The 13229-nt window shown below is 45.6% G+C and overlaps 1 protein-coding gene across 1 annotated transcript in view; it reads right to left on the minus strand.

Moving 5' to 3' along the window:
- Positions 1 to 473: 473 nt before the first annotated feature.
- The window catches only part of LOC135552592 (UPF0606 protein KIAA1549L-like), an 83181-nt gene continuing 70425 nt past the window's right edge, over positions 474 to 13229 (minus strand). The window contains exons 6-8 of the mRNA XM_064984308.1: positions 12069 to 12232; positions 11675 to 11713; positions 474 to 666 (exon numbers count right to left, since the gene is read on the minus strand). Coding sequence (XP_064840380.1) covers positions 487 to 666; positions 11675 to 11713; positions 12069 to 12232 — 383 coding nt within the window. The 3' untranslated portion in view covers positions 474 to 486. The remainder of the gene's footprint in view (positions 667 to 11674; positions 11714 to 12068; positions 12233 to 13229) is intronic.

Here is a 13229-nt window from a genome sequence, read left to right on the forward strand (position 1 = left end):
TAACGCCGTGGTAACATCAGTGTCTCATCCAGAACAGCATTAAGGATTTTACCCACAGGGCCAATTCACTCATAATAGTCTTATGGAAAGATATCAGGGAAATTCCTTTAACGTAGATAAAAGCAGAGGTAAAAATACCATTCCTGAATAAATTGCTGTGATTCAACTGATAATAATCTGAGGTCAACGGATCTCAGGAAAGCGTTTCAAGACAAGAACACTAGAGTAAATGTATTCCTGAAATATCTCCCCTCTCTATATTTAACTGAATAACAATAGTCTGACGTGAATGGAGCTCAGCTACTAGCCAGTCACATCCTCTCTCCTCTGCAGGAGCACAATAGGCTTATCCAACTCAATAACATCACATCTGATTGGCTCAACACAAAACAAGTAGTTTAAACGGTAGATATATTCCTATGACACCCTCTGTATGGCCATGTGAGGTGTGTATGTGACTTCAGTACCTCTTGCGTATGTCCGAGTTTAGGGTCTTCTTGTTGGCGGTGCCGTCCTGGTGCAGGGCCTTCTCCAGGGAGAGGGAGAGGGGGCTTCCCGGATGGGCAGGGGCAGCACCAGGGTGTCCTGGGTCACGGGGAGGGTCTCTCCCTCCCCACCCTGCACCCGGCCCAGGTGCTGCTTGGCATAGTCAAACCCCTGGACAGGCTGTAGGGAGGACAAAGGGGGGAGAGAGATGAGTGGAAACAGGTTGATGGATGCAAGCTTTCCGTCTCAATGGCCATCTAAATGGCACACACGCGCACACACACACACACACGGTCAGCATATTATGTATACACAGACAGAGACAAACGCACATTTAAAGAGACATACTAAACTTGTGAAGGTGGTAAATGACTTTTTAATGGCGTCAGACCAAGGCTCTGTCCTCGTGCTCCCAGACCTTAGTGCTGCTTTTGATGCATCGATCACCACATTCTTTTGGAGAGATTGGAAACCCAAATTGGTCTACACGGACAAGTTCTGGCCTGGTTTAGATCTTATCTGTCGGGAAGATTTTAGTTTGTCTCTATGAATGGTTTGTCCTCAAATCAACTGTAAATTTCAGTGTTCCTCAAGGCTCCATTTTATGACCACTATTGTTTTCACTATATATTTTACCTCTAGGTGATGTCATTTGGAAACATAATGTTAACTCTCACTGCTAAGCAGACAACACACAGCTCTTTATTTCGATGAAACATGGTGAAGCCCCAAAATTACCCTCCCTGGAAGCCTGTGTTTCAGACATAAGGAAGTGGATGGCGGCAAATTGTCTACTTTTAAACTTGAACAAAACAGAGATGCTTGTTCTAGGTCCCAAGAAAGAGATCTTCTGTTGAATCTGTTGAATCGGACAATTAATCTTGATGGTTGTACAGTCTTCTCAAATAAAACTGAAGGACCTCAGCGTTACTCTGGATCCTGTTCTCTCTTTTGACTAACATATTTCAAGGACAGCTTTTTCCATCTACGTAACATTGCAAAAATCAGAAACTGTCTGTCCAAAAAGGATGCAGAAAAAGTAATCCATGCTTTTGTCACTTCTAGGTTAGACGACTGCAATGCTCTAATTTCCGGCTACCCGGATAAAGCACTAAATAAACTTCAGTTAGTGCTAAACACGGCTGCTAGAATTCTGACTAGAACCAAAAAATGTGATCATATTACTCCAGTGCTAGCCTCCCTACACTGGCTTCCTGTTAAGGCAAGGGCTGATTTCAAGGTTTTACTGCTAACCTACAAAGCATTACATGGGCTTGCTCCTACCCATGTTTCCGATTTGGTCCTGCCGTACATACCTACACGTTCGCTACGGTCACAAGACGCAGGCCTCCTTACTGTCCCTATAATTTCTAAGCAAACAGCTGGAGACAGGGCTTTCTCCTAGAGCTCATTTTTATGGAATGGTCTGCCTATCCATGTGAGAGACACAGACTCGGTCTCAACCTTTAAGTCTTTACTGAAGACTCATCTCTTCAGTAGGTCCTATGATTGAGTGTAGTCTGGCCCAGGAGTGGGAAGGTGAACGGAAAGGCACTGGAGCAACGAACTGCCCTTGCTGTCTCTGCCTGGCCGGTTCCCCTCTCTCCACTGGGATTCTCTGCCTCTAACCCTATTACAGGGGCTGAGTCACTGGCTTACTGGTGCTCTTCCATGCCGTCCCTGGGAGGGGTGAGTCACTTGATTGGGTTGAGTCACTGACGTGATCTTCCTGTCTGGGTTGGTGCCCCCCATTGGGTTTGTGCAGTGGGGGAGATCTTCGTGGGCTATACTCAGCCTTGTCTCAGGATGGTAAGTTGGTGGTTGAAGATATCCCTCTAGTGGTGTGAGGGCTGTGCTTGGGCAGTGGGTGGGGCTATATCTTGCCTGTTTGGCCCTGTCCAAGGGTATTGTCAGGCAGGGCCATGGTGTCTCCTCTCCTGTCTCAGCCTCCATTATTTATGCTGCAATAGTTTGTGTGTCAGGGGGCTAGGGTCAGTCTGTTATATCTGGAGTATTTCTCTTGTCTTATCCGATGTCCTGTGTGAATTTAAGTATGCTCTCTCTAATTCTCTCTCTTTTTCTTTCTTCCTTTCTCTCTTTCTATCTTTCTCTCGGAGGACCCGAGACCTAGGACCATGCCTCAGGACTACCTGGCCTGATGACTCCTTGCTTTCCCCAGTTCACCTGGTCGTGCTGCTGCTCCAGTTTCAACTGTTCTGCCTGCGGCTATGGAACCCTGATCTGTTCACCGGACGTGCTACCTGTCCCAGACCTGCTGTTTTCATCTCTCTAGAGACAGCAGGAGCGGTAGAGATACTCTGAATGATCGGCTATGAAAAGCCAACTGACATTTACTCCTGAGGTGCTGACCTGATGCACCCTCTACAACCACTGTAATTATTATTATTTGACCCTGTTGGTCATCTATGAACATTTGAACATCTATAATCTTCACCCGGCACAGCCAGAACAGGACTGGCCACCCCTCATAGCCTGGTTCCTCTCTAGGTTTCTTCCTAGGTTATGACCTTTCTAGGGAGTTTTTCCTAGCCACCGTGCTTCTACACCTGCATTGCTTGCTGTTTGGGGTTTTAGGCTGGGTTTCGGTACACACTTTGTGACATCAGCTGATGTAAGAAGGGCTTTATAAATACATTTGATAAATTGATACACATTTAAAGAGATATACAGGCAGACAGACACACACATTCAGACAGAAAACTGAAATGCCCAAATGACTTTTCAGAACTCTAGTTCATGGGTCTTGAACTCCATACACATACATTTTATGAAGACTTCTTTGATCTCACTTTCTCTCCTTCTAATGTCTAATAAATGAATCACAGTGGGCAATAAAAATATGAGATTCAAAGACTATTCTAATGTAGTCAGACTCCAGACAGAAGAGGAGAGAGACACAGTGGGGTGGTTTATATAAAAGTCTTAAACACACACACACACACACACACACACACACACACACACACACACAGGTGTGGATGGTGGTGAAGTTTTCACGCAGACTAAAAGTGCTGGCTCCAGGGCTGTCAGAGGAGTGGTTCTCAGAGGGATATAGAGGAAGTGCTGGCTGCAGGGCTGTCAGAGGAGTGGTTCTCAGAGGGATATAGAGGAAGTGCTGGCTGCAGGGCTGTCAGAAGAGTGGTCCTCAGAGGGATATAGAGGAAGTGCTGGCTCCAGGGCTGTCAGAGGAGTGGTTCTCAAAGGGATATAGAGGAAGTGCTGGCTGCAGGGCTGTCAGAGGAGTGGTTCTCAGAGGGATATAGAGGAAGTGCTGGCTGCAGGGCTGTCAGAGGAGTGGTTCTCAGAGGGATATAGAGGAAGTGCTGGCTCCAGGGCTGTCAGAGGAGTGGTCCTCAGAGGGATATAGAGGAAGTGCTGGCTGCAGGGCTGTCAGAGGAGTGGTCCTCAGAGGGATATAGAGGGAAAGTGCTACATCTACAGTCACACAGCATGACAGTATCACTGAGAGGTGATATTCACAGCATCACTATTCAATTATTTTTTTCCCCAAGTGATGTACTTAAAAAAAAGTGTGGTAGAATGCAAATTCCCAAGGTATTTGTCCATCCCTCATATTGACAACTGGACTGCTCCAACACAGCAAGAACCAGGTTTAACCCCATGGGTTCACTCCTCAGGTTCCCCAGCATATTTCACAGTGTCTGCCTCAATAACATCCACCTCAATATACTGTACAGACTGGCTGACGGTGCAAAGACAGAAACAAACAGAGAGAGTGAAAGGTGGACACAGACAGGCAGAGGGATATCGCTTTGGTAAACATAATGGAGCTTCTATCGTTGATCCACTGATGGTGGATAGGCTACTGCACGAACACACACACATGCTAAACTACAGGACTGTTTCACCAGCATAGACTGGAATATGTTCCGGGATTCATCCGATGGCATTGAGGAGCTAACCACATCAGTCACCGGCTTCATTAATAAGGGCATAGATGACATCGTCCCCACATTCCAATCAGAAGCCATGGATTACAGGAAATATCTGCACTGAGCTAAAGGCGAGACCTGTCGCTTTAAAGGATTGGGACACTAATCTGGACTCTTAAAAGAAATCCCGCTACACCCTCCGACGAACCATCAAACAGGCAAAGCAGGACCAAGATCAAATCCTACTACATTGGCTCTGTCGCTTGTCAGATGTGGAAGGGCTAGCATGGATTACAAAGGGAAACCCAGCCGCGAGCTGTCCAGTGATGCGATCCTACCAGACGAGCTAAATACCTTCTATACTGGCTTCGAGGCTAGCAACACTGAACCATGCATGAGAGCACCAACTGTTCCGGACGACAGTGTGATCACACTCTCCAGAGCCGATGTAGTAAGACCCTTAAATAGGTCAACATTCACAAGGCCGTAGAGCCAGATGGATTACCAGGACATGTACTCAGAGCATGCACTGACCAGCTGGCAAGTGTCTTCACTGACATTTTCAACCTCTCCCTTACCCTGTCTGTAATGCTACATATTTCAAGGTTTCCCGAGTGGTGCAGTGGTATAAAGCCAGATGGATTACCAGGACAGGCGTCAATATAGACACCCTGGTTCGAATCCAGGCTGTATCACAACTGGCCGTGATTGGGAGTCCCTTAGGGCGGCGCACAATTTGATCAGCGTTGTTCGGTTTTGCCCGTTCATAACTGACTTTCCGAGTTAAATTAAAATGTACATTTAAAAAATGTAAACACCATGTGTCCCTGTGCCCAAGAACGCCAAGGTAATCTGACGAAATGACTTTCATAGCAGTCACATCTGTAGCCATGAAATGCTTTGAATGGCTTGTCATGGCTCACATCAACACCTTCATCCCAAACAGCCTGGATCCACTCCAATTCACATACCGCCACATATCCACAGATGATGCAACCTCTATTGCAATCCACACTGCCCTTTCCAACCTGGACAAAAGGAGAACCTACTGTACATGAGAATGCTGTTCATTGACTCCAAGATCATTACTAAGCTAAGGACCCTGGGATTAAACAGGGTAGGCAACAACACATCCGCCACGCTGACCCTCAACACCGGGGCCACTCAGGGGTGCGTGCTTAGTCCACTGCTTAGTCCACTCCCACTCCGCGTCCTTGGTGTCCACATCACTAAGGAATGATCATGGTCCACACACACCAACACGATCGTGAAGAGCACACGACAATGCCTCTCAGGAGGCTGAAAAGATTTGTCATGGACCCTCACCTCCTCTAAACGTTATACAGCTGCACCATTAAGAGCATCTCAGATACCCAAGTCATAGACTGTTCTCTCGGCTACTGCATGGCAGGCGGTAGCGATGCACCAAATCCGGAACCAACAGGACCCTGAACAGCTTCTTCCCCCAAGCCATAAGACTGCTAAATAGTTCATCTATTTTAACTCATCTAGATAAGAGCATCTGCTAAATGACTAAAATGTAAATATCACATACACTGCTGTTACAGTTAATTATCTATCCTGATGCCTAGTCATTATCCCTACCTATATGTACATACTGTATCGTCCTCAATTACCGAGTATCTCTGCACATCTAGTCAGTACTGGTGCCCCATGTATTTAACTAAGTTATTATTACTCAGTGTGGATTTACTCCTCGTATTAATATTACCTTTCTATTATAATAATAGTGTTTCTCTCTGCATTGTTGGGAAGGGCCCATCAGTAAGCATTTCACTGTTAGTCTACACCTGTTGTTTCTCTCTGCATTGTTGGGAAGGGCCCATCAGTAAGCATTTCACTGTTAGTCTACACCTGTTGTTTCTCTCTGCATTGTTGGGAAGGGCCCATCAGTAAGCATTTCACTGTTAGTCTACACCTGTTGTTTCTCTCTGCATTGTTGGGAAGGGCCCATCAGTAAGCATTTCACTGTTAGTCTACACCTGTTGTTTACCAAGCATGTGACAAATACAATGTGATTTGATCCTGCTTGTTATTCCATACTAAAGTTCAGGCAAAAGCTCCCTCTTGGGATACTGCTATACTGCAAAATATGGACCATGTCTTTGCATAGAAAATGAACATCGGTGATTGGTTATTGTATTACTGTAATGGTGAACTAACTGATCTATAATGCCAAACAAACCAATACAAACAATAGCGAATGACAACGCATACGGGGGTAAACTAGGTCAGAACAGGGGTGTGTGCGTGTGTTTGCACGTGTGTGTCTGCTTCTTAAAGACAAATGAGGTCTAGAAGGTTAACAATGAGAGTACATACATTATTTGACATATAGATGCAGTCAGGTGTAATGGTATAGGTAGGATCTGTGTGTATTTATACTGTGTACTGAGCCAGGAGAATCATTAGTGTCTCGGCTAGCCTATTTTTACCCAATTAAGATGAGAACATCTGACCTTGTTCCAGCAATATGCACCAAGAGCTCGTTTCAGAGCACACACATGCATACACACACACGCATGCGCACGTACACGCACGCACACGCATTCACATGCATACACACAGCTTTCAGTCTACTACAGACTGAGTCAGCTAGGTTGGTTGCGGTCTCTAATCTCCCTCACTCACAGTAGCCTACACACTAGGTCTGGGCGGTATATATACCGTATCCCGAGGTATTTGGCAATAGCCATGGGATGGCTTTCCAATACCGTCAATACCGTTGAAACTACTTATTTTAATTTTCAATACATTTTTATATTTGCAGCTACTTTTTCAGTAAATATCTGCAGTCAATATGAAAGGAGATAAAGATTATAAATACCTGCAGTCAATGACAGGAGATAAAGATTATAGATACCTGCAGTCAATATGACAGGAGATAAAGATTATAGATACCTGCAGTCAATATGACAGGAGATAAAGATCGTGTTCATTTCACCTGTCACATTATAAAGTGTGTGGTTCCAGCCCTGAAAGCTGATTGGCTGATAGCCATAGTATATCAGACCGTATCCCACTGGTATGACAAGACATACCATAGTTCCCCAGAACAGCTGGTCCAGTCACGTGTTTGTTTATAAATATCACAATGGGGGAAAGCAGGAGCAGGTGAGTCCAGCTGTGTATTGCCAGGGGTCGTGTTTTATATTGAAAGTCAACAGTGTTTTTTGCTTCAATAGAGTAATAAGGGACCTGCAACTATAGTTTCCTTCACAGAAAATACATTGGTGTAACACATTCGGCAGAAAATATATTCATTTTCATTAGATGACAAAATAATTTTTGTAAATAAACAATTTTGTTTTTGGCTGGCAGTCATGCAACGCTATTTGGCTGGCAGTCATGCAACGCTATTTGGCTGGTAGTCATGCAACACTATTTGGCTGGCAGTCATGCAACGCTATTTGGCTGGTAGTCATGCAACGCTATTTGGCTGGCAGTCATGCAACGCTATTTGGCTGGCAGTCATGCAACGCTATTTGGCTGGTAGTCATGCAACGCTATTTGGCTGGCAGTCATGCAACGCTATTTGGCTGGTAGTCATGCAACGCTATTTGGCTGGTAGTCATGCAACGCTATTTGGCTGGCAGTCATGCAACGCTATTTGGCTGGTAGTCATGCAACGCTATTTGGCTGGTAGTCATGCAACGCTATTTGGCTGGTAGTCATGCAACGCTATTTGGCTGGCAGTCATGCAACGCTATTTGGCTGGTAGTCATGCAACGCTATTTGGCTGGCAGTCATGCAACGCTATTTGGCTGGTAGTCATGCAACGCTATTTGGCTGGCAGTCATGCAACGCTATTTGGCTGGCAGTCATGCAACGCTATTTGGCTGGCAGTCATGCAACGCTATTTGGCTGGCAGTCACAAAAGTAAATAAGCTTACAATTTTTTTTTTAATCAGAGCGCTGCCTGCTGATAGAATGCCTGTCTAGCAGAAATGATAAGAAGAAGCATTTTACATCTGTGTTTACAAAACACAGCAAGATATTTCATATGCATTTTATTTTTTTTCCTGCGTGAAAAACACAAAATTCTCAGTTAACGAGACCCCTAAATTTGAGGTCTTGCTAGTCATCTAAGTAAGTGGCTGAATGAATAAGGTGAGGGGGCATCATATTGTGTTTGAGAAGTCAAAGCCCGATCTTGATTTCCTTATGTTTTTTCTCCTCTCTGTCTCTCGGACTATCTGCTCCTCCACCCTCTTCTCCAAGCTTACCAGGCAGGCCCGTTGCCCTAGCGGCTCCAGACTCCACACAGACACAGCGTGTACACATGCTGCTCCAGAGCCAGTACTGTTCTTCCTTCAGACAAGCATGTGTCAAAACTTTGTTCATTTGCACAATGTATCTCGTTCACATTCGCTTGACATTCGGCAGCTCCAACCTATATATGTATAACTTTATGTGCTGGATTGCCTGTCTTAGCAATTGAATTTTTTCACTCATTAGCATATTTATCTTGCAGCCTCCATGGAAATTCGCTATTACTTGTGATAATTTGTTAGCATTCTGGTAAATGATGCCCAATTCTTTCTGGCACCACCATGTGTACTAAGTTGATAATACTGTAAATCCTGGGATGAGAGAAGGATGGTATAAAGATATGAACATCTGGATACCACCCAACCCTAATACACACACACAGTCACCTAAACAAACATACCCATCAAATGTAATAGTGACTATTCAAACTTTATTTCAACTGCAGCATATCCGTATCCCTATTTCATATGCCAGTCAAACACCCCATTACCCTGCACTCCTCTAGTAGACACACCAGTGGAGGACGGCTCATTATAATGGCTGAAGCAAGTGGAAAGGCATCAGGCCATGTGTTTGATGTAATTCATACCATTCTACTTATTTCTCTCCAGTCATTACCATGAGCGCGTCCTCCCCAATTAAGGCGTCACCAACCTGTGACACACACAGCTCACAACAAGGACAGACACCAGAGAGAAACAAGGACAGGCACCAGAGAAAAACAAGGACAGGCACCAGAGAGAGACAAGGACAGACACCATAGAGAAACAAGGACAGAAACCAGAGAGAAACAAGGACAGGCACCAGAGAGAGACAAGGACAGGCACCAGGGAGAGACAAGGACATTCACCATAGAGAAACAAGGACAGAAACCAGAGAGAAACAAGGACAGACACCAGAGAGAGACAAGGGCAGGCACCAGAGAGAAACAAGGACAGACACCAGAGAGAGACAAGGACAGACACCAGAGAGAGACAAGGACAGGCACCAGAGAGAGACAAGGAAAGGCACCAGAGAGAGAAAGGACAGACACCACAGAGAAACAAGGACAGACACCAGAGAGAAACAAGGACAGACACCAGAGAGAAACAAGGACACACACCAGAGAGAAACAAGGACAGACACCATAGAGAAACAAGGACAGAAACCATAGAGAAACAAGGTAGATACCAGAGAGAAACAAGGACAGACACCAGAGAGAAACAAGGACAGACACCAGAGAGAAACAAGGACATACACCATAGAGAAACAAGGACAGACACCAGAGAGAAACAAGGACAGACACCAGAGAAAGACAAGGACAGGCACCAGAGAGAAACATGGACAGACACCAGAGAGAGACAAGGACAGGCACCAGAGAGAGACAAGGACAGACACCATAGAGAAACAAGGACAGAAACCAGAGAGAAACAAGGACAGGCACCAGAGAGAGACAAGGACAGGCACCAGGGAGAGACAAGGACATTCACCATAGAGAAACAAGGACAGAAACCAGAGAGAAACAAGGACAGACACCAGAGAGAAACAAGGACAGACACCAGAGAGAAACAAGGACAGACACCAGAGAGAAACAAGGACAGACACCAGAGAGAGACAAGGACATTCACCATAGAGAAACAAGGACAGAAACCAGAGAGAAACAAGGACAGACACCAGAGAGAGACAAGGGCAGGCACCAGAGAGAAACATGGACAGACACCAGAGAGAGACAAGGACAGGCACCAGAGAGAGACAAGGACAGACACCATAGAGAAACAAGGACAGAAACCAGAGAGAAACAAGGACAGACACCAGAGAGAAACAAGGACAGGCACCAGAGAGAAACATGGACAGACACCAGAGAAACAAGGACAGACACAGAGAGACAGGACAGACACAGAGAGAGACAAGGACAGGCACCAGAGAGAAACATGGACAGACACCAGAGAGAGACAAGGACAGGCACCAGAGAGAGACAAGGACAGACACCATAGAGAAACAAGGACAGAAACAAGGACAGACCAGAGAGACAAGGACAGGCACCAGAGAGAAACAAGGACAGATACCAGAGAGAAACAAGGACATTCACCATAGAGAAACAAGGACAGAAACCAGAGAGAAACAAGGACAGACACCAGAGAGAAACAAGGACAGACACCAGAGAGAGACAAGGGCAGGCACCAGAGAGAAACATGGACAGACACCAGAGAGAGACAAGGACAGACACCAGAGAGAGACAAGGACAGGCACCAGAGAGAGACAAGGAAAGGCACCAGAGAGAGAAAGGACAGACACCATAGAGAAACAAGGACAGACACCAGAGAGAAACAAGGACAGACACCAGAGAGAAACAAGGACACACACCAGAGAGAAACAAGGACAGACACCATAGAGAAACAAGGACAGAAACCATAGAGAAACAAGGACAGACACCAGAGAGAAACAAGGTAGATACCAGAGAGAAACAAGGACAGACACCATAGAGAAACAAGGACAGACACCAGAGAGAAACAAGGACAGACACCAGAGAAAGACAAGGACAGGCACCAGAGAGAGACAAGGACATACACCATAGAGAAACAAGGACAGAAACCAGAGAGAAACAAGGACAGACACCGAGAGAGACAAGGACAGGCACCAGAGAAAAACATGGACAGACACCAGAGAGAGACAAGGACAGGCACCAGAGAGAGACAAGGACAGACACCATAGAGAAACAAGGACAGAAACCAGAGAGAAACAAGGACAGACACCATAGAGAGACAAGGACAAACACCAGAGAGAAACAAGGTAGATACCAGAGAGAAACAAGGACAGACACCAGAGAGAAACAAGGACAGACACCAGAGAGAAACAAGGACAGACACCAGAGAGAAACAAGGACAGACACCATAGAGAAACAAGGTATATACCAGAGAGAAACAAGGTAGATACCAGAGAGAAACAAGGACAGACACCAGAGAGAAACTAGGACAGACACCAGAGAGAAACAAGGTAGATACCTGGTGGTAATATCCTGTAACATCCCTCCGATATGATGTCTGAAAAACAAGAGAAACCGTGTCAAAGATACGCGTCATCATCCATGTCCTCCTCCCGTCTCTCGTCTGACAGTTTGACTGTAGGCTGAAAACATGCACTGCAAAAAAAGGCAATGATCTGCTAGGTTTACCAAACACTGGATTTACCTGCCGTCTTACCAAGATGAATCATCTCACTGCACTGACAGATCATTCTGCTTATTTCAACCTACAAAAGGCTTGATTTTTGGGGAAATAGAAAACAACTCAATACAATACATTTTTTTGCAGTGTGTCTCCAGTTTTCATCTGGATTTACCTCTACCTGGTATGTGTGTGTGTGTGTGTGCCTGTGTGTGTGTGTGTCTCTGCCCACCTTGACACGGGGGTTAAGGTTGCCCATGGCGTCGGCTTTGAAGTCGCTCTTGTTCTTCCGGCAGAGCACGGCGGTGATGATGATGATGATGAGCGTTACCACGGCGATAGGGGCCAGCACCGCTGCAATGATCCACAGATTGTTTGGAGGATTCTTCACCACGGCTACAAGGGGAAACACACAGGAACACTTTGTGAGAGCACGGATCAACACACACACACACACACACACACACACACACACACACACACACACACACACACACACACACACACACACACACACACACACACACACACACACACACACACACACACACACACACACAGACACCCTCCTATTGTTGTGCTGTATATAAGAATTATCATCATGTAATCATCAATGATAGAACACACAGTAACAGTAGATATGTTTTACTGAGGTAAATGTGTCTGCAGTGAGAAATGTTCCTCAATGATGGTATCAACATCACAGCAGAAGTCCATCCTCTCCCTTCATTATGCCGTACCTCTACAGACACATCTCATACTGTCCTCACTTCCTCCATCCTCTCTCTTCATTATGCCGTACCTCTACAGACACATCTCATACTGTCCTCACTTCCTCCATCTTCTCTCTTCATTATGCCGTACCTCTACAGACACATCTCATACTGTCCTCACTTCCTCCATCCTCTCTCTTCATTATGCCGTACCTCTACAGACACATCTCATACTGTCCTCACTTCCTCCATCCTCTCCTTTCATTATGACGTACCTCTACAGACACATCTCATACTGTCATCACTTCCTCCATCCTCTCTCTTCATTATGCCGTACCTCTACAGACACATCTCATACTGTCCTCACTTCCTCCATCCTCTCCCTTCATTATGCCGTACCTCTACAAACACATCTCATACTGTCCTCACTTCCTCCATCCTCTCTCTTCATTATGCCGTACCTCTACAGACACATCTCATACGGTCATCACTTCCTCCATCCTCTCCCTTCATTATGCCGTACCTCTACAAACACATCTCATACTGTCCTCACTTCCTCCATCCTCTCTCTTCATTATGCCGTACCTCTACAGACACATCTCATACGGTTCTCACTTCCTCCATCCTCTCTCATTATGCCGTACCTCTACAAACACATCTCATACTGTCCTCACTTCCTC

The sequence above is a fragment of the Oncorhynchus masou genome, chromosome 2, assembly GCF_036934945.1.
Source record: "Oncorhynchus masou masou isolate Uvic2021 chromosome 2, UVic_Omas_1.1, whole genome shotgun sequence".
In the NCBI taxonomy this organism is placed as follows: Eukaryota; Metazoa; Chordata; class Actinopteri; order Salmoniformes; family Salmonidae; genus Oncorhynchus; species Oncorhynchus masou.